Source organism: Sylvia atricapilla, chromosome 4 (genome assembly GCF_009819655.1).
Source record: "Sylvia atricapilla isolate bSylAtr1 chromosome 4, bSylAtr1.pri, whole genome shotgun sequence".
Lineage (NCBI taxonomy): Eukaryota > Metazoa > Chordata > Aves > Passeriformes > Sylviidae > Sylvia > Sylvia atricapilla.
The window spans coordinates 27,381,272-27,401,444 of NC_089143.1; the positions used below are offsets into that span (position 1 = coordinate 27,381,272).

At 38.7% G+C, this 20,173-nt stretch overlaps 1 protein-coding gene across 2 annotated transcripts in view; it reads right to left on the reverse strand.

Annotated features, from left to right (window-relative positions):
• FAM53A (family with sequence similarity 53 member A) overlaps positions 1-20,173 on the reverse strand; it is a 70,397-nt gene that overhangs the window by 41,621 nt on the left and 8,603 nt on the right. For both annotated transcript variants that reach the window (XM_066317362.1, XM_066317361.1), the window contains exons 2-3: positions 7,948-8,192; positions 1,016-1,070 (exon numbers count right to left, since the gene is read on the reverse strand). In XM_066317362.1, coding sequence (XP_066173459.1) covers positions 1,016-1,070; positions 7,948-8,025 — 133 coding nt within the window. In that variant the 5' untranslated portion in view covers positions 8,026-8,192. The remainder of the gene's footprint in view (positions 1-1,015; positions 1,071-7,947; positions 8,193-20,173) is intronic.

Sequence of the window (20,173 nt, forward strand, 5' to 3'; positions counted from 1 at the left end):
AGTCTGCCCTCCAGAAGTTCAAGGTGGCAATTCTCCTAATCCCTGCCTCTTTCTTTCTCCAAGGACCAAAACCCCCAGTCACTGTACCCAAGGCAGCCTCTGACCACCACATCACCACCAATCTTCCCAGCAGGTCCAGCAGGGTATCTCCCCTGGCTGAGTTCACTCATCAGCTGCATCAGGGAGTTTTCTTCCACGCAGTCCAGGAACCTCCTAGGCTGCTTCCTCTCTGCTGTATTGTATTTCCAGCAGACATCTGGTAAGTTGAAGTTTCCAGAACAACAAGAACTAGCAATTGTGAGGCTTCTCCCTGCTGCTTAAAGAATATTTTCTCTGTTTCTCTTCATCCTGGTTGGGTGGTCTATAACAGACTCCCAACAGGATACCTGCCTAGTTGGTAATGCTATTTAAGACAAAGCACCATTTGCCTTTGAAACCTCACAAACCAAAATTCACGTTTTATGGGGAATCCCACTGAGCAAATAAAAGTCTCTCTGCTCAAAGAAAACATAACATGCAAAAGTCCATCCCTTAATAAGGCAGTACAGTTTACAAATCAATAACTGGGATTTTTGTTTTTGCTAGATAAAACTAATTCTAATAAGACCAAGGGGGAATAAAAGTAAATAATCCTTCTATGAGAGCACCTGGACTTCAGCTTATGGTTTGCATCACGTTGGATGGTCTGTGTGGCAAAGAATATAATAAGGTGTACAAAGATTTCTACTAGCTGAGAAATCTGAAGATGTTTAACATGAAAAACAGCATTAGTGTGCTTCTGTACACCAAGGCAGATATTGAACAAAAAAAGTGTTACAAGGGCTTTTTACTATGCAAAGCAGATCACAAGTACAAAACTAACAACCAGCTATTCCCAGTATTGTTCAAAGACCAGCTTAAACCAGCAGGCTCTACAGCAGCATGCTCCATCCCCCTCACCTTATTTACAAAAGAAAGGCTGCTTGCTATACCAATTACCTCAGTAAAACGCAGCTAAGGTTTCTGAAGAACTTACCATTGATTTCGAAAGGGAACAAGCTGCCACTTTTGTTCAGCTTCTCAGATGAGTACTGAAATCAATCAGAAAAAAAAAAGTTTTAACTGTGGAAAGAGTCAGCATTCACTTAAAGGAAACTGCATACAGTTTTTAGTTTTTCTATATGTGCACTTAACAATGCCTTTAAAAAGATGGGGTTTTCCAATGTAACTTGAAGAAATTCCTGAACAGCTGATCTTTATAAATAAGCCTCTGGCACCTAATTATTTGCAATGTTTTCTGATATATTGCTAAGTATCAAACTGTTTCAAGAGTTACAACATTAGCCCACGTGAACAAACTGGAAAGTTAGGAGTAATAATTCATTCTTAATGAAAAATCTTTGATCCAATTCTCATTTCAGCAGAGAGGAAATTACAATCTGGTAGCTTGGTTTCCATTTTCAATCTCAAGGCTAGAAGGCATAACACTTCATCTTCAACTAAGGGCCAGGAATACCTTTATCTAATTTAAATATACATGGTCCTGAAGTTCACCACCATGAACACGGTTCCAATGAGGCTTTATCAATATTTTACATTTTCTTATAACCAATGCAGTGATTTTTTTTTATTTCTTCTAAGTAGAAAAGCCATTGAAAAAATCTTTGCTATCATCAAAACATCTTTAGCAGACTGACTGCTTTTTAAAATCTCAGTTTATTGGTGAGAAACAACGTACTAGCCACACCACAAACAAGGTTTGTGTCTAAAGGCCTTCAATGAAGCCTCATCAGTAGGATCTGCACAGTAAGACAAGTTTGTAACTAATTTACCTAAAAAATATTACTGCAAAGACACTCTTAATGGTCTAGGTTTCTCAGACAAAGCACAGAGCTTGCAATCCAGCCTCCTATAAAGGAGGTATAAATAAGTGGCTCACAGCTCCATCAGCCCAAGGGTCATTATTCACTCCCCCACCACCACCTCAGGATGGAGAGGAAGATGGCTTTAAAAAACAGCAACACACTTTATGTGAACATTGTTCTTTGTGTATAGCCAAAGAAGATAGCATTGTATATACACTTCCTTTCCAGATACAAAGTCAATTTTTAAACAAACATCCTTGGGCTACAAAGCTTTTTTTTTTTTTTCCTCTGTACAGCAGCACATAGTGCTAATGACAACTTTATACCCTTGAGCCCCACAGAGACAAACACTGAGCTGTGGTAATAGTCCCTTGGTGTTATTGTTTCACAGGTAGGAAATAACAGAACAGATGAAAGGATAGGACAGCAATGAGATTTTTATTCTTATTTTTTATCAGCATCTGCATATGAGATAAACCATTTTATTTTTACTTGGTAAATACATCTGTAGATGTATTTATAACCTCCTTTTAAAGAAGCTACTTTATGTAAAGAGCAGAACGCCAAGTTTAAATCTCCACTGGATCTGTTGTCAATTAGTCCAATTCAAACTACTTGAAGTCTGTAACTTGCTAGTTCTACAGAATTACACTTAAAAAGCCAGTATCCATCGTTTATTTTAGTCAGGTACTAGCTTCATGTGAAACACAGAAGCACATTAAGGTAACAGCAGTTACATTTCAGCTGTCCCTGAAGAGGAAATAAACAAATTATTCTGAAGACCTGAAGATAAGAAAATAGACAAATTATTATGAAAACTTGAAGATAAGGTCTTCCAACAAATTCTTCCTTCCCAGCATTTCCCAAATGAAAGGCAATACCAACCTATTCAACTATCAGACAGTAGCTATGGAAAAGGTGTTTCTGTAACAAAATTCTGCATCAAAAAGTCTCACAGATTATTTATCCTGAGCCAAAGGAAAAGGGCAGCAGGATGAGTTAATATGAGCAAAACAGTTAGGGATATTTAAAAGATTATTTATTCAGACAGGCCAAGATATTCAATGCTTACAAGGAAAAGAACCTCATGGACAATCCTATGTGGCAGTTGACACCTAGTTTTTACAGTTTTCAGGCAAATGCATCTTTAACAAGGTTCTCTTCATGAATGTCCAAGTTATTTGATTACCTGTACTTTTACCACCTTAAAAAGCCCTGTCCATCAGGTAGAGACTAAACTACTTTATCTTTCACAGCTGCAGAGCACTGAAACCATTTTTCAGGACCATGGAAAAAGCAGGATCACATACACACAGACAATTTGTCCTTTTGTCCTCCAGAGAACTGCAACGTTCTCTAACTCAGACAGCAATCTTGTCCTTACAGCTATATCTGACCAGGTTCTGGAGAAGTCAGTGCTCAGTTCCATGACAAAGCAGACACATTTCCTCTGCAACTTGGGATCCTTTTTTACAGAATCATGCTAAGTCACAAAAAAATTTTTGCTAATTCTTTGGAGATTCAGACCAAAAAACCATAAGAACATGCATGACATGTGACATCACATGCTGAAAAGGAGAGTAAGCTGCACTATTTCCAGCAAAAGCTCCAGGCACTGAAATAAAGGTTGAGTGACTAAGAGGACAGTAAGTAACAAATCTCCTTTACAATACATTCTTGGCTTTCTAGAACTGAAACTAAAATACTCGGAAAAAGTGTCTGCTGGTGTACATTAACCAGGTCTGAAAGCCCAAACTTCAGGAGACCCTGTCAGGCTGTAAATTCTTTATAGGAGGGAGGATTTTTTTATCTATACAGCACACAGCACAGGTCCCACTAGATATCACTGTAACAGGGCAGTGAACCAGTTTATCAGCTCTCCTGGGCCAGCCATACTCTACCCACCCCCACTCATTCCCTTTGTGCTATGATCTACCTGAAGCTTCCTCAATGAATACTTTATTTTGTGATTATGCTTGAAAAGAGCTTGCAATTGCTAAGAACCTTGACACAGAAGTCTGCTACCCTCTGTGTGAAGGAATTTTTCCTTAGAATAAGGCCAAATTATTCAACAAGGTCACTTTCCTGAAGAGGAAACACATCCATCTTGCAACTACTGCTTTTTGAATAGATGTTAAAACATTCACCAAGATCTCATGCCTCTGGAGAATTTATTAGGGAAATAAGGCATATTTTAAGATAGACACACAAAACAATGAAACTGTAAGTTTCACCTGAGGTTAGAATTGTTTGCCTCATGCCAAGAAATGGATCTACTTTGAAATGCTTGTTCACAAATAGAATCTCTTTTGTGCAGCTGGAAAGACTATGCTCAAAAGGAAAGGAAACGTGTGGTACAACATTTAGGGTAGTGCTGCAAGTTTCAGCTAGTTTTTTGAATCTTAACAGCTGCTCTTTCGTTAAAATACTCAAAAAGACACCTAGTCTGAACTGAGTAAGTGGAAGAGCTGTGCAAGTGAGGCTGACAACGAATTATAATCTACATCACTAATTTTAAGTGTTCTTTGCTAGCAGAAGCCAACTGTAACAAAAATAATTCTGGTTATTCTACACTCCAATGTACTGCATTGAGGACTTCAAAGCCTGTACTAACTCTCCTCGTTATTCTCAGAATGACAACTTCATCTTCATACTTTAAAAATTAATAGCTTTAATTTCAAGGCATTTTTTCCAGTTTCCAAGTATATTTGAGTTCCTCCAATTTATCAGCATCCTTTCCAAACCACAGGGAACCCACTGTTTATCATTCAAATACTAATTTAACCACCACCACATAGATGTGACTCATTGAGTAGGCCATGCCAGACCTCCATTTCTCTACCAAATATCCTCCAAATGTGACTGGATATGAAGCAGTGATGAGGAACACTTTGACCTTTTCTCAGGATGTAAAGAAGTGATTAAGATAAGTAGTCTGACCAGTGGCTCTTCCTCTGAAGAAGTCAATCGAATTCTACATCTTTCAACATAAATAAGCCTCAGAAACTGAAAATAATGAAACCCCCACATGCCTTGAAGGAGTTTTACAGTAAAACTTGCTCCTTCCACAAGTCCTTGACTGGCAGTGCTCATGTTTCTTTCTTAATACCACATCTTGAAGTCTTACAGCTCACATGCTGTTACTTCACAAACCAACATGAGACTCTATACAGGAATATGGAAAAGGTACAAGTTTAGTCGGAATATACAGAAAAATCCAAGACTTTTGAGCTCTACGGAAGTTCTGAGAGTTCAAAAGAATAGAGACCAAGTATTTGATTTAGTGCTGCTGTCAACCCATGAAAGCCACAATGCACTCACAGAACTTCTCATCTCTTTTGTGAGGCAGCATTGAGCAACCAGGGACACTACCTTGTGAGCTACAGTACCCAAATTGAGGAAAAAAGCCTGGGACAACCTTCCTGCTTCTACAGCAGGTCATTCAGTAATTTTCCTGAAGGCAGGTGCAGGACAAGGCTGTACAACATAACTGAGTATGCACTCACTGGCTGAATTACACCAGCTTGGAAAATTAGCATGTCATTTAACAGAGCAGTAAAAAGCTGCAGCCAGTATTTTACAACATAAAAGAGAGGCACTTGGTCAGCACACAGCTTACACAAGTGAAAAAGTGTACTATGTCCTGTACATGTTACTTTTATGCCTAGTTCGGCTGCACAGTAAATAGCTTTGAAAGAGCTATTCCTTTTTCTTTTACAACCCTCATTCATGAGCTGTATAACAGAATAGCTTTTCCCCAGCTATTTTATCTACTTGTGCCAAGACACTTGTGCAGATGCACTGCAAAAGATATCACAAAACAGATAAGGTTTAACTATATTAACCCAGGCAAGGAAAGCTGGTCTCAATCCTCAATCAGCTCACAATGAGGTTGACCACATGGTGTCACAGAACTTTGTGCCAGCACAAATAACAAAAGATGCAGGCAAGATCACTTCAGAATTGCTCCAAAGTGCTGCTGCTATTAGAAGAAACTACAGCATTAACCTGAACTTCTTGCCAAAAAGCCTAAATGTGCTAGCAGTGATATCAGACCATCACCAGTGGTCTTTCTCTCAATAAAATTTAGCAATTGCCTCCACCAGAGAAAAATCACACTTTTATCATCTTGGGTTCACATTTTAGTAAGGAAGTCATTATTAGCTTCCATTAATCCTTTTTAGTAGGTAGGGAGCAACCTACTTGCACATTTCTTTCACACTTGCTTCTCTATTTCCACACCTCACTACGCAATTTCCACACTTTTTCAGGGTGCCATTGTGTACAAACAGAACCCATTCCTGTCCTCAGAACCTATTTTCTGTAAGAACTAAAGCACTTATAAAGCAAATTACTTGACAGATAAAAGGAGGAGATGAACAGGAGAAGGGTGAGGAGGAAACAACTGATGAGACATCGTGCCATTTTCCGCTCCACTCGCTCTTTTTCATGCTTTATTGTGAGTCCAGATACGGGCAAGAATAAACAACAACCAACCTACAACACACTACAGCATGCCAGCACACTCCTGTACTGACTCCACACAGTGTCAAAACAGTAATGTGTCCTTCTCTGCTATTAGACACCTGTGGTCCAAAACCTACAGTAGTGACTATTGGTAAAAAGACTAGAAATTGCAAGGTGCTGCTGCTACATGTTGATAACTAAACTGCTACTGGTTATAAGTCATTATTGGCTCACAATTAGGCTCCAGAGCTTAGTCGCAAATGGTGACTTTGCCAATTCACAGATTCAGCAGATTCTCCTACAAACTGCATGTCCTAAGTGCTTCTTCAAACCAGACAAAATAAATGCAAGCTAAGTACACACTTCTCTTGAGAGTTAACATCATTTCAACACCTTAAATCTGCCTTTCAAGAATAGCACATAAGGGAAAGGTGAAATATAAGTAAAACCAGTTACTGGAAGAACTCTAAATGGACCTGCTACAGTTTTGAAAATAAAACTGCTTGCTTAACATCTACTGCCAGGTATCCTTACTAGACAAGCAATTGCATACATAAGAATTTCAGGTGCTTCTGCACAAGCTCCATCACATTCAAGGTATGCTTCACCTGCTTTGAGCTCGTGAAATAAATAAGGAAGCAGTTCAATTGTTTAAGTAAGTTACAACAGAGAGAATTTTAAAGTAACTGACATACTTCAGATCCAATATTTGATTTTAAAAATAAAGAGAACTAGAGTTGAACAACACTTGGCCACTTAGTCAAATTAACTTTTTGTGTCCCATTGGAACATTAAGTTTGACCTACAGAAGAGTGACACTGTCATCAAAGCCAGTAAAACAGAATCAGTGTATTCCATACAGAACATGGTTTCAGGCTTGTCAGGTAGGCACCTAGAAGTCACAAGAGACTGTTCTGCATTACTCACTCTGGAGTAGATATTTCATTCACAAGAGAAATGTGAAGAGAATACATTCCTTCATGCCTGATTTGCATGCTTGAACCACACAATGTACCCAGATATTCAAACAGCAAGAACAGCACCATAAACTACAAAGTGTTTCAGAACACCAGGCATCTGAGATACCGAAAAAGCAAGGATCCACTCTACCAGCATCAGTAACAGTCTGGTAATAATGTGACTTTTAGTTTAACTGTATTTACTTGATGACCTGTTCTCCTTCTGACCAGCGCTGATAGTTACCTACATGGCAGTAGGGATTTTTATAAGTAAATATTCTTGTCAGATATAAAGATATCAGGCACCTGGTCTATATGGGGTGAAGAAAACTTCAACCCATACATATGTGTGCATTTCGCTGGCAAAGAAGGAATCCTGAGAAACTTGGATAATCCTTTTCAGTCATCAGAACATCATTTCAAGAAGAAAACAGGCTTTTTCTACTTAAAACGCAGTAGCAAGGTAAAAAAAATTCATTAAAATAAAAAAAAAATCTTCAAAAAGGGACTAAACACTGAAAATCCACTTCTTCCCTTTAAAACTCTCACCCAACCTTGCAAACCAGTTCTAACTTAAATAGCTGAATTCTGGCTGATCTGCATTCTTGAATTTGTTATGCAGTTGTGAGTTACTTGGCATTACACATTTATATCATGTTGTTTTGGTAGATCCTTACCAGATTAATATTGTATGTTTTACAGGTCAGATCATCCAAGCTCTGGTTCTGCAGCTTTTCTGTTATTAGTGTTACCATGGTAGTTGTTCCTTTTCCACTGCTCACACAAGTGTTGGAGGCTCTTCAGTCTCTCCTTTTAATACTCATGAGCCATTTCTGTTTTGGTCTAGAATCTTGAGATTTATGCTTCCATCTTACTGCCAAAGTTTATTTCCAAATGCTGTCAGTGTATCATGTCTGGTTTCCTGTAAAATTGGATTAGAAAAAAGGAAAAAGTCAGAAAAACTCTTGCATATATCATAATAAGTATTGTAACAACACAACTCCTATTTGGACTATTCCTTCACACAAATATATCACTTTGTAAGCAATGCTGACGGCCTGCTGATTTCAGATTACACATCTCTACTCATGAAAGAATACTCCTATTTGAGGTTTCACCAACTAAAATTTCAGAAAGGAGATGAGACTCATTAATGGTGAAGATCAGAGTACTATGTGGCTGTTTCCTGCTACTGAACTGCTTCTACCTAGGAGTTTAATCCAAGGCAGAGGGAAAGCTTTCCCTCATTTAAACTACTGAAGCCTAAGCCAGGTATATTAGAACAGCACATGACACAGGCACTTAGCCACCATATTGTTCTGCACATTTAAAACTATTTGGCACGCTAAAGCATTCTACCATATTTTTTCATCACCAATTCCTTCTTAAAAAGAAAAGTGAAGCAGTGAGTAGCAAATACTATACCCACTTCCCAAACCCTCAGCTACTTTTAATATCTTGCCCTGAGTTTTTTTCAGCTTTTTTCTTTAAAGGTTACATAATTGTTACCTGTCAGCAAACACCAGATCTGGTAACCAGGACATATTCCCATACACATAAAAGCAACACAGACAACACCTTTGATATCTTCATTCTGCGAGCAGTCATCTAAATCAAAAGCACTAGTTTCTTCAGCTACCTCTTTTTATCCTAAACATCCTCTGCATATTTTCCTTCTCTCTGGTGACCTGCATTAACCATGCTTGATGATTTAAATTGGCCAAGCATATTCAGGGACCACTTATGGAATATAAAGTGGGAAGAGATCTTCACAGAGATATTTCTATTTTTAAACATGAGTCTTTGGGAAGGAACATTGATGCTACTAGGACCATAAGTTTACTTATATTTTCTAGTTTTAATGTCTACAGTTTAAAAAAGCCCTGAAAGTTATTTTCAAGTAATGTTTCCATAAAAATATTGCCTCTTCTACACTACTAATTAGCTGTTTAAATAACTAGTAGTAGCAAGGGGGAAAAAAGGCAACTTGAGGCTATGAGTCACATTAAACCCACTTAAAACTAAGATATTAATAGCAGTAATGGTGATGTTACACCATCTTTTAAACCTGCTGCCTTTAAGTACATCCTCAAAAATGATTTTCACATGCTAACCATGCACTATTTCACCTTCACAGCAGTCTGCTACACACCAGCCTCCCTCAGCCTGAGAGCTGTCCCATCAGTGTCACTTCTGCTCAACTTCTGGCCTTGCTTTTTTTATTTTTTCTTTTTCTACAAGATAGGATGCTTAGAAATGCTCTTGCACCACAAATAAGGATACCCAGATAGCTGGAAACTCAACTGTCTGGTCTATCTTGCAGGAAAGCACACAACTTTCTATATTTACATCTTGTTCTGAAATTACACCAGGTCAAGTATTAAAAACCCCTCAAGTTCATACACTCCCTGGTAAAGCCAGCACATACACTGTTCAACTTGAGCAGTCAACGCTAAGTGTGGTTCATGAAACACTGAAGCCAAGTTTGAGGGCAAGCATGTGAACACAGCAGTATCTAGAGCAGCACAATCAAACATTGCTGTTTTAAACCTGGTGGAGTTTGAAGTAAATCTGGAATAGAAGTCACAAGAAAGGCTGACTGGAGGTCAGATATTGCTCCTTCACAGATTGAAATCATACTGAGGAGCTTCATAACTGGTGCAAAGACTTTCAGATTGATCTTAAGGATGAATGTTTCCACTAGTAAGAGGCTACTGCTAAGAACCAGATGAAAAGTTCAGCATGTGTTTAGTTACTTCTATTTGGAAAGGCCATAGAAGAATTTGAGAGTTTTTATTTCCCCCAAGGAAAAAAAAAAAAAAAAAACTCAAAATCCAATAAGACTACCAAAGATGGGAGAAAAACTGATCTGTAATCAGTTATTTATAGTTATATTTTGCTTAATATTTCAAATCTCCAAATGTTTCACTGCAATTTTAAGTCAGCTTAACGTAAGTTAAAATAAGGAGAGACTAGACAGAATGACCTTAGACTTTAGTTAATGAACCAACTGAAACAAAGGATAAAGGGAAGCAAATGAAACCATGCAAGCATAGCACTTCCATGCTGAATTGTAGTTATCCACACTCCTAAATCCTACCAGCTACTGAGAAGAATATTCAAGCACTGAAACCATTCAGGCCCTTTCTGACAGCATGGAACCCAATCAGTTCTGAAACACAGGCAGTGTGGAAAGCCCCAAAAAGTTTCATTTTAGCAGTTCACACTTACAATAATAATTTTTCAAATGGAGACATGCTGCACTGACAAATATTTTATTTTTAAGTGCGGGGCTGGGATGAAAAGGTGCTCTTAAGCCCAAAAAGCCTTCATCTATCTGCTCCCACTTTTTCCTGCTCCCCACCACAAGTAAATTCCATTTCTCAGTATGAAGCACAACCCTGATAGCAGGGTTGTAGTTCAGATCAGAAGCACACTTTACAAGTGAATTCCCTTCTCACCTCTCCTAAATGTGTTTGATTAGTACATTGGCATTAACTGTTTTACACTAGAAATCTGTTCTTACTGGGCAGTTCCTGTTAAGGACAACACAATGAATGTTTAAGTGGTCAAAATGTCACCACCACACTCCTACCACTAAAGTGTCACCATCACAGTCCTACCACTGAAAGCCATTCTAGGTTGCAGTTGGATCTACCTCAGCTGCCATCACAACTGCCAACACATTCTCTTCTCTGGCTATTTGTGGCCCACAGCAGTATGCAAGCACAAGTGTTTCTGCTCATCACAGAGAACTAGATCAAGGAATTTTTATAGCTGGATGAAACCAAAACACTTCCTATTGTTTCTGGGAAATGCTGTTTTCCAGCTGGATCAGCTCCCCAGCCTGGTTTGCCATGAACTGGACACAAATGCTTGCGTGGGCGCATTGTGGGATGCTGACATCGCTTGTCCAAGTACCTGTGCAACTACAGCATCAGAAAAAAAATTCACCACACAAGAAAGCCGGTTAACATCAGCATTTCCTACACTGAGCCACACAGATCCTTCTTTAATTAGAAATTAGGCATCGACTCCTGAAGCATGGTTTGAACATGTTTTGCTCCCATCTTCCTTTCCCAATTTGTACTCCTTTGACTGGTCAAACTCACCAGCTCAAAGGGATCTGAAATCCTCCCTGCAGCCTCAGCACCTTAACTCAGTGACCAAACTCTTGGTTCACTCTGATTTGAGCTATGTATACTCTACAAGGAATTATTTCTCTTAATTTAATATTGGCTGACAGGAGACAAAAGATTCTTCAGAATGACTTCACTGAACTGTGGTCATTTTAAATTTCGTTCTTATGTACTTATAAGCTTTTTGTCCCTCCGTACCTCCTAGAGGGAAGCTCTTCACTTAATTTTCCTATTTTTGAGGGTTTAGTTTATAGTTTATTTCAAGACTCTCTGCTATGGTATGTATTTAATGGATCCACAGAGAGAAGAGACTAAGCTGTTTACTTTACACACTTTTTCCACCATGCTGTTTTTCTAGAGCAGGTTAAAAGCAGCCAATTTTATTTTTCAGTCTCTCCTTATCGTACTCTTTATGCTTATCAGGCTGAATCCCTCCCAAACTGCTCAGCACTTCATACTAATTGGATTTCCAGTAACAGGTACCATTTGACCGTCCCTGTTAGTGCAATGAGGATGCCGCTGAATTATGTTTTCAGCTGCCTCATGACAAAGATCTTGGCACAATCCAGCCCTGCCTCAGTCTCCACAGAGCCTGAAAGCACAGCCCACAGGTAACACACCTCTGCTGTCACCAAGTCTCCACAGACAGCAGCAGAGCCAGGAGCTGCCAGTTCAAACAGGAATATCCTCCAAGCCTTGAGCTAATCACAATAGGCCTTGGAGCTCCAAGTTGGATAGAGTCCTACAAGATTATGGCCATCTTTCCCTTAACACACCATTCTTTGTGGAGCCTGATTAGGTAGGATAGAGAGCAAGGTGAGACCTCCAAGATAAACACACACAACAAAAGATGTTACTCAGTCTCTGTCCTGGGAGAGACTTAATCTTCCTATGATCTCCTTGAGCTGGGGTGCAGAGGTGAGAGGTGGGGGAGGAAAAGAAGCTATTTTTTGTTGTTGTTGAAAGGTAGACTAATCAAAAAGAATAAATGGAATATAAAAATCAAACTCAAAATGCAAGCCAAAGCTAACACTCCTCAAAGCTGGAGAATGAGCTGTGAGGGAGTCAGTATCACCATTGTCTCTGATTTAAAGTTCTTTTCATTCTGAAGGCTGAGAAAAGTAAAGATTCATTATTATATCTCTATAGTACTACTAAAGGAGAGAGGGATTATTTTTAAAAAAACTTAGCTACATGTAGTAATGACTTGTAAAATCTCTGCCAAAATTAACAGCAGAGATAGAACAGAAGTGTTCATGTCACGAATTCTGTATCTTCTCAGTGACATCACTAGGGTCTTTTTTGGGGAAGACTACTATAAATACAGATTATCTAACCTCCCAGTCAATTAAAGGATGTCAGAGGCTCATTCAGTTTGACAAGTTACTTTCAAAGAGATGAAGAGTCCTGATGAAGAACACAAAGCCAACAAGAAAAAAAATCATCTCTCCTTGGCTCTAAGAAAGTAAGACATCCAGACTCATTCCCAACCCACTCCTCCTCCTCCTCTGCATCCTGCAGGACAAAATGTTCCAGCAACAGCTCATCTCGATGGGAAAATTTACATTTGTTTGAAACACTTCTAACAAATTCTTCTCTGTTTCTGGAAGCTCTATCTTGGATAAAAAAGTGATCACAAGATTTTTAGATGATTTCCGCATAACTCAAATGTAGGTGTTTCTTGGTGATCACTATCCCATTATTTTTCTGCCTATGGCATTAAAGTGGCCTGTGAGAACAGAGGATTGTTTCCTCTGTTACCTCACATTATTTCCTACTCTTTGCTCCAAGTGCTACATGGAACCTTTATTACCAACTATCCTATAAATGCACTTAGCTTGCTCCCAGCAGAAGAAAAGGATTAGCTGGAGTCAAAATTCCAATTCGGATAAGTAGGTCCTTTAAAATATTATCTCTGCTTCAGCAAGCCAAAGGAGCTAATCACTGCAGCAGTACTAACTCCAGATCTAGATTATTTTGCTGCTAGACTCTAGATGAAAGGTGATGTGATTTTTTGCCTCCTGGCACTTTCTGCAGCATCCAAGAAGCACTTCAAAATTGAAATATCACACAAAACAGATCAAGTTTTAACAGGGCATTGTCTGTTCATTCCCACTTATCCTTGAAGCAACACTAAGTTGGAAGATCAGCTTTCCTGAGACTGCCAAGCTAATACTTTATGCCATCTAACAAAAAGTTTAAAAATTAGACAGTTTTCTGCAATGCAAAATTCCAACAACCAAAAGGGAAGACAACATGCTATTTCTAAAAATACATATTATTTACTACAGTGCTAAGAAGTTCACAGAGAGGCTAAGCATTCCTTACAACATAAGTCTATTATTAATAACTTTTAGCCCAGAAAAGTTGTTGATAGCGGGCACTTAAAAGAGAATTATTTGGACTCTATCCTTTCCAGCACTAATCTGCAGTGTGGCTATTCTGCAAACCTTCCAGAATTCCACATGAAGTTTAAAAAAAAAAAAAACAAACCACAACTTTTAAATTAGAAAGTTTCCTACAGCTATAAAGTTACTACTCAATGTTTTGGGGGATTGGTACTAAATGAGGATACCCCCATTTCCAACATATACTTCAGGAGTCCTTTCAATGCCATTAACTAGCACCTCTTTACTTTCTGAGGTTCTTTACAGAAAGGTTTTTAACAGTGAACTAGAATAACAGTTTCTGACCAAAAGGGACAAAGAGAAGAGAGTTTATAATCCTAGTTTGTATTCTGTAGAAACTGTTTCACAGCCACCTAAAAAATACTGTTTAAACTGTAGTTGTTTCTCCCTGGCGTTCGGATGTGACAAAATGAAGCCTTAGCACCACACCCTACACATTCTAGAACCTGAACATAACAACCAAAGAAGCCAGTTTCAACGTTTGCAGTTTAGTTTCTCTAAAACGACTGAAGACGGAGTCACAGAACCTCTTCACTTTCTCCATGCAGTGCTTTCATAAGCCAGCTTTTATTAAAAAGAAACCTTCAACATTATGAGGTGTTCAAACTTGGATTCAGGCTGACTCAACTCCAGCACAGAACTCCAAAAATGGACAAGAAAAATAGGCTAGAAGATATCCTTTACATCAGCTTACAGGCACTGGAGACAAAGCTCAGATATTCCACAGGCTCGGGAAGCACAAGGAATATCAAGAGCTCAGTATTGTCTGCTGAAGAACATATCACCTATTGTGCAAGGCAGGACTACAGATCAGCACTATAAGGTTAAAAATTAGGGTTTGGGTTGTTCATGCCTCCAGAGATAGATAATAAATATTAGGTCCACTTACCTAAAATGCAGAAAATCACTCCAGAATTTGACTGTTTTGACCCTAAAGCATCATCAGTAAGACCAACTGGTCACTGAGGCAGCAGAAACAAAATATAAACTGCTACTAAAATAAAGCTGCATCCTACAAATTCACTTCTACTCCATCTCCCACACTCCAGATCCAAGAGCTCCTATGAGAAAGAAGGGAAGCCTCAACCATCACACACAGCCTTTGGATTCCACTTTACTTAAAAGACAGGTGATACACTGGAAAGAGGTTAAAGGTAATACTTCAGTATTACTTTTGATGGTATTGTTCCCCATCCAACAATTCACCCTGCTTGGCTAAGGAACACATACAAAACAAAGGCCTAAAATAATTTAATACATTTTTATTTAGAATCAAAATATTTTACATGCTGAGCTGTTGTCTGTAATAGATATACCCCCTTTTATTTCTTAAGTTACTGTCAGTGGTTTGGGTTTGGTTTTAAAACAAGATACTAGAGAGTCTCCTTCCAGAAAGGAAAAAGAAGGGAGATAGGCAATGTTACACCTTTGTCACAGTTTATAAAGTACACTTCTCAAAGCAACAGAAGTGCTGAATTAAGCTCAAGAGACTTTTTTGAGGTCATACCTAATTAAAGCAGGGAATGTATCACTACAGAAAACTGGGGCTAAGAACTCGACTCAGCCAGAGGTTAAAAGCATTTTTTATTGCAAACTCAAATCAATAAGTCAGTCTCTCAGGTTTAAACCTGTCTTACAGACCTGACAAAGACCAAATACTCATACCACAGACAAGCCATCCTGCATCTTTTAACATGTCTTTGTCAGACAGGACAACAGATGAGCTGTGCCTTGTGTCTGATGCTGTACCAAGACGGTCTTCCAAGATGCTCATGTTACTTATGCTCTTTCCTAAAATAATCCACCACAATGACAGGCGAGGATTTCATTAATTTTGCTGAAGAATATTTACATATACTGTTTGGAGCTCCATTTGAATGAGGCATCGGCACTGGCCCATGACCAGTCATCTCCCTGCAATGTGAAATTTGGACTCTTTCTCCTCAGCTCGACTGCAGAAAGCCCAAGGCTACAGTGTGATGTTGAGGAACAGAAGTCTGATCTACTGAGGCTTGAATATGCGAACACTAAGCCCTTGGCTTTTGCTGTTGTTATGAATTAAATGAGCTAACAGTCATTATTTCAAGACTACAATACTCAAACCAAGAGCTATTGCCTGTTTAAGCAATTCAGAACAGAACCTAGAGGGCAATCACCACTTCTTTACTGTAACTTTCAGGGTATATTACTAAAAGCTCAAAGCTCAGGTCCTACACAAATTACTTTCACCTCTACATGCTGCTTTTATAAATATGCTATTTAAAACCAGCAGAAGTATTTACTTCATAGACTAAGCCTCCAGTAAGATATAAAATTCAGACTCAAATAGTAATTTATACTGATAATATTAATATTTGGAGAAATCTACCAGACTTCCACCAAAGCAAGTGATCCAGACTGTATGAGACCCATGAGATTTTTTTTCTTCAAGCCTTAGAATAAAAACAATTATCAACTGGCCCTACTACCAAGATATTTGCTCCACTCCACTGGTTAGAAAAGCCAGAGGAAAAAAAATAAAATAAAATTAATGAGGAGTATCACCTACTTTCTCTTAGTGTTTCTTAAAACTGAGAAGTGAAACAGGCACATATGCATACTTTAAAAATACCCTAGGCTGAAAAAAAATAGCACTGACCCTTAACTTGTATAGCAGTGACAACAATGATTACCCCATGCATATCCTGTTTCGCTGTGATAGAATGGAATAATACCAACACTGAAGTACTGTTCTATTACCAAAGCCTATGGGCTTGGAGCTGAGGGATTATACAAATCTCTTCCATACATTCTGCCCCCAAAACACACACAGCTAATAAACCTCCTCCTGTTTGCCTTCAGGTTCATTCTGAGGAGTTTTAGACATCTGGTTGGCTTGTTTAAAACAAAAAGCCCAACTAGTAGGTTTGTTTTTATGATCCCAAGTGTGAAATGTTCTTGCTGGAGGCCTCAGGCCAGGTGAAAAACACTTATGTTAAGATGCTACTTCATGGCATTTCAGGGATCTAATGAGCTATATAATCTGCACACAGCAAAGTCTCCCTTCATTAGTTTGCATAATGCATATATGGAAATTAAAAATGAGGAACCTATGGTAGTCCAAATATTTTTCAGTAAATAGTACAGCTGGTGAGCTGCAGATAGCACTAAATTTAGAACTCAAGTTCCAAGCAGTATTCTGTAAATATCCATATATCTCAATGCTTACAGCAATATGAAGTACGTTTCTCCATGGCTCACTGTACTTATTTTTCATACCATGAGTAATATTTCCTTCTCATGACAGAGTATTATGCCCAATTTAGCAGTTCAAGGAAAGTGTCTTTGTCTCAAAATTGGAACTCTGCAGATCATTGTGCAACTATACTGAATAAGCATTTGGATGTGTGTACTCTTATTTTAGCAGTCCACAAGTACACTGTTTATATATTTTCATATAAAACCCTAAAGTATAAAGAAAGCAAATTACACTAAGAATTTACACAACAGCAAAATTCTATGCAGGCTTGCATAAAGTAGCTAAAGCTTGCTGCTACATTATCTGCGTGGAAAGAGCATGGAAATGCACTGAGCAGATATGAAATATGGTGTGTAGCTGACAACCAAGTTCCATCTCATGGTCCAAACTTCTTCTCTATCATGGCTCACCATCCGCAACTTGTCATTGAAGAAACCCTAATTCATGTGGCAGGAGATACCACCTCAAGAGGTGGCACACAAAGTTCTACAACACACAGCTGGTTACCAGATCCACCAAAATCCAGAAAATAAACCCCATGTACCACACAGCTTTCAAGCAGCAAAAATTTTCTTTTAAATAAAGAAAATTTGGGTATCACACTACAAACAGCAGAACTGAGTGGTAACTTAAAGAATTTCTTCTTGTTGCTCTTTACTCTGCTAAACTATGGTTCCTATCAACTTAATAGTTGGTTTCCAACTTCTGTTTTTCACATACCGCAAGGTTCTGAATGGTGAAGTCTCTGAAGGGATCTGCACTACATGTAATCTGCTCTACATGTGAGCTCTCAGTCCACAAACGACCCAAGTACGAGTAGACCACAAATTTAAGCCCATTAAAATAATGGAATGAAATACAAAGACAAAGGCAATATACATCAATACCGTGTGTGCTTCCTTCATTCAATTCAGATGTTACTTCAAGTGTCACCAGGGACATCCCTCTTGCCAGGCCCTATTAAAGGTACTTCAATAAAATTTAGTTCAGTTGAGCTATGCAGCTCTTAGTAGTTCACTAGACTGTTTGAAAAGCCAGATAAGTACTTTGTCTCTATGCAGCCAGCCTTGAGCAGCACACTGAACAGCTGGATTCAGGAAACGCTGTGTTAGAGGTCAAGACACAAACCAAGGGGTACACACTGCAGTAGGTATTTAGGAAAAGCAATTGTAACAATTACATCAACTAATGAAATTCCATGAGACAAAGTTACACCATGTCAGAGAAGTGAAAAAAAGTGAACTACTTTAGCTACATTAGTATGATCGTTTTTTCCTTAAATAGTGGAAAATCACCTTTGCTTGATGGAAAAGCTCCGTATATTTTGTGTACTTCCTCAACACTACCTCAATGTAGTGAGTGAACAACTCATTACTTCTACAAGAAAATTCTATAGAAAGATTCACTTGTCAAAGGGGATTCACAGAAGTCACCAGAATTCCAAATTACAGTTTACTCACAGAGGATGAGCTAAGAAGCCTTAACGTAAAACCATGCCCCTGGTACAGGAAGCAAATAGGCTCAAGGTGCCAATTAGTACACAAATACTATAGACCATAGTTCAGTCAGTATAAACCAAAACAACTATTTTATTTGAGCACAAAAATGCCAGGAGAAAAAAATGAGTGTTGAGGAAGGCCTTGACTTTTAATCTTCCCTGACTGGGACAGAAATTTAGCAGCTTCGAATGGCAGCAGGTAAGTAACTCGGCAAGTCCAGCACACAACATTCACAGACAGCAACTGTGCAAAGCAGGACCAGACCAAGAGCGTTTGGAAGGGAAATGGGATCTCACACTTGGGCAGCCATCTTTACAGAGGACAGCATTCTGACAAGATCAACTTTGGTAACCAAGCTGAAGCACAAAACAGAAAAGATTTATCTGCTTAAGTCAACAGTAAGAGAGATGTGGTCTTCCAAATGATTTTTCAATGCTGACAAAAAGTGTACCCTATCTAAGCTTCCTTTAAAATGAGCCTCAGATTACATCTGGGTTCCTGGCACCTTCACACATGCAAAGGTTAAGCACACTATAATCTGCATAAAGCAGTAACATCTTTTCTGCTGAAGATCTGAAACAAATAACTCTGTTAGGGGAAGTCACTGGCTGAGCACCTGGACTCAAGAAGTACTGAAGTGATAAACAAGTTTCTGACAGCTGCAGCCTTTTGTGCAGGTGCAACAGGCATTTACTTCATTGCAGTTTGGCTCAGTTCAACAGCTACTTTAGAACTCTGAAATAGGTTTGGTAATATTTGATCAGTTTGAGCTCCAGTGAGAAAAGGACAAAGGGAAGGTCCCAAACTAGTTCCAAAGTTTAAGACTGTATATTTAACAGGACTATAAAGTTTAATCTCAAGGATACTTGGCATTTTGCAGTCAACTATGTTAGTAAAATTGGAGTATCACAATTTACATAGAAAAACCTGCCACAACCATGAACACATCTTGAAAGAGCTTTTCTGAACAGAGCTCCTCCATAATTCTATTTATGGTCTGTAATAACTTACAAACAACTATTAACTTGAAGTACAAATTTCACCATCCACACTGCCTTTAACTTCCCAACACCAGCTGGTGCTGCCTTACTGTTCTGGTAGCATTTTGGGTGTTCAGAGTGGTCACAGAGGTAATCCCACCTAACAAACATTCACTATCTTTAGGAAAGGATCAACAGCCCTGCTAAACCTCTGCTCAATTTAACATTGCAGCATGATTTCAAAGCATATCTGTCCATCTCCTTAGAGCATCCAGTGGAAAGAATGATTGGAAGATTAATTATTCCAGCTTGTAGCCAGGCACAATAAAACTCTCAGCTACACTCAAATACATCTGTGTGATGAGAATAAACTGCTACACATGCAAGGACTGTAAATAAGGCAACAATAAGAGCAAGTCTAAGGGAATTACTGAACGGCAGAGATGTAAAGAAAGTTTAGAGGAAGAGGCGCTGGAGAAAAAAAAACAACAAATAGCACTTACAGAACTCTGTCAAACAACCCCAATAGAGACAGGGCTCAGAGAAATCCATTTCTATGCAGCACAGGATTCATTATGTGCATTGAGTTCGACAGGGGAGATAATATGAGAACTAAGATTTCAAACAGAGAACATTGCA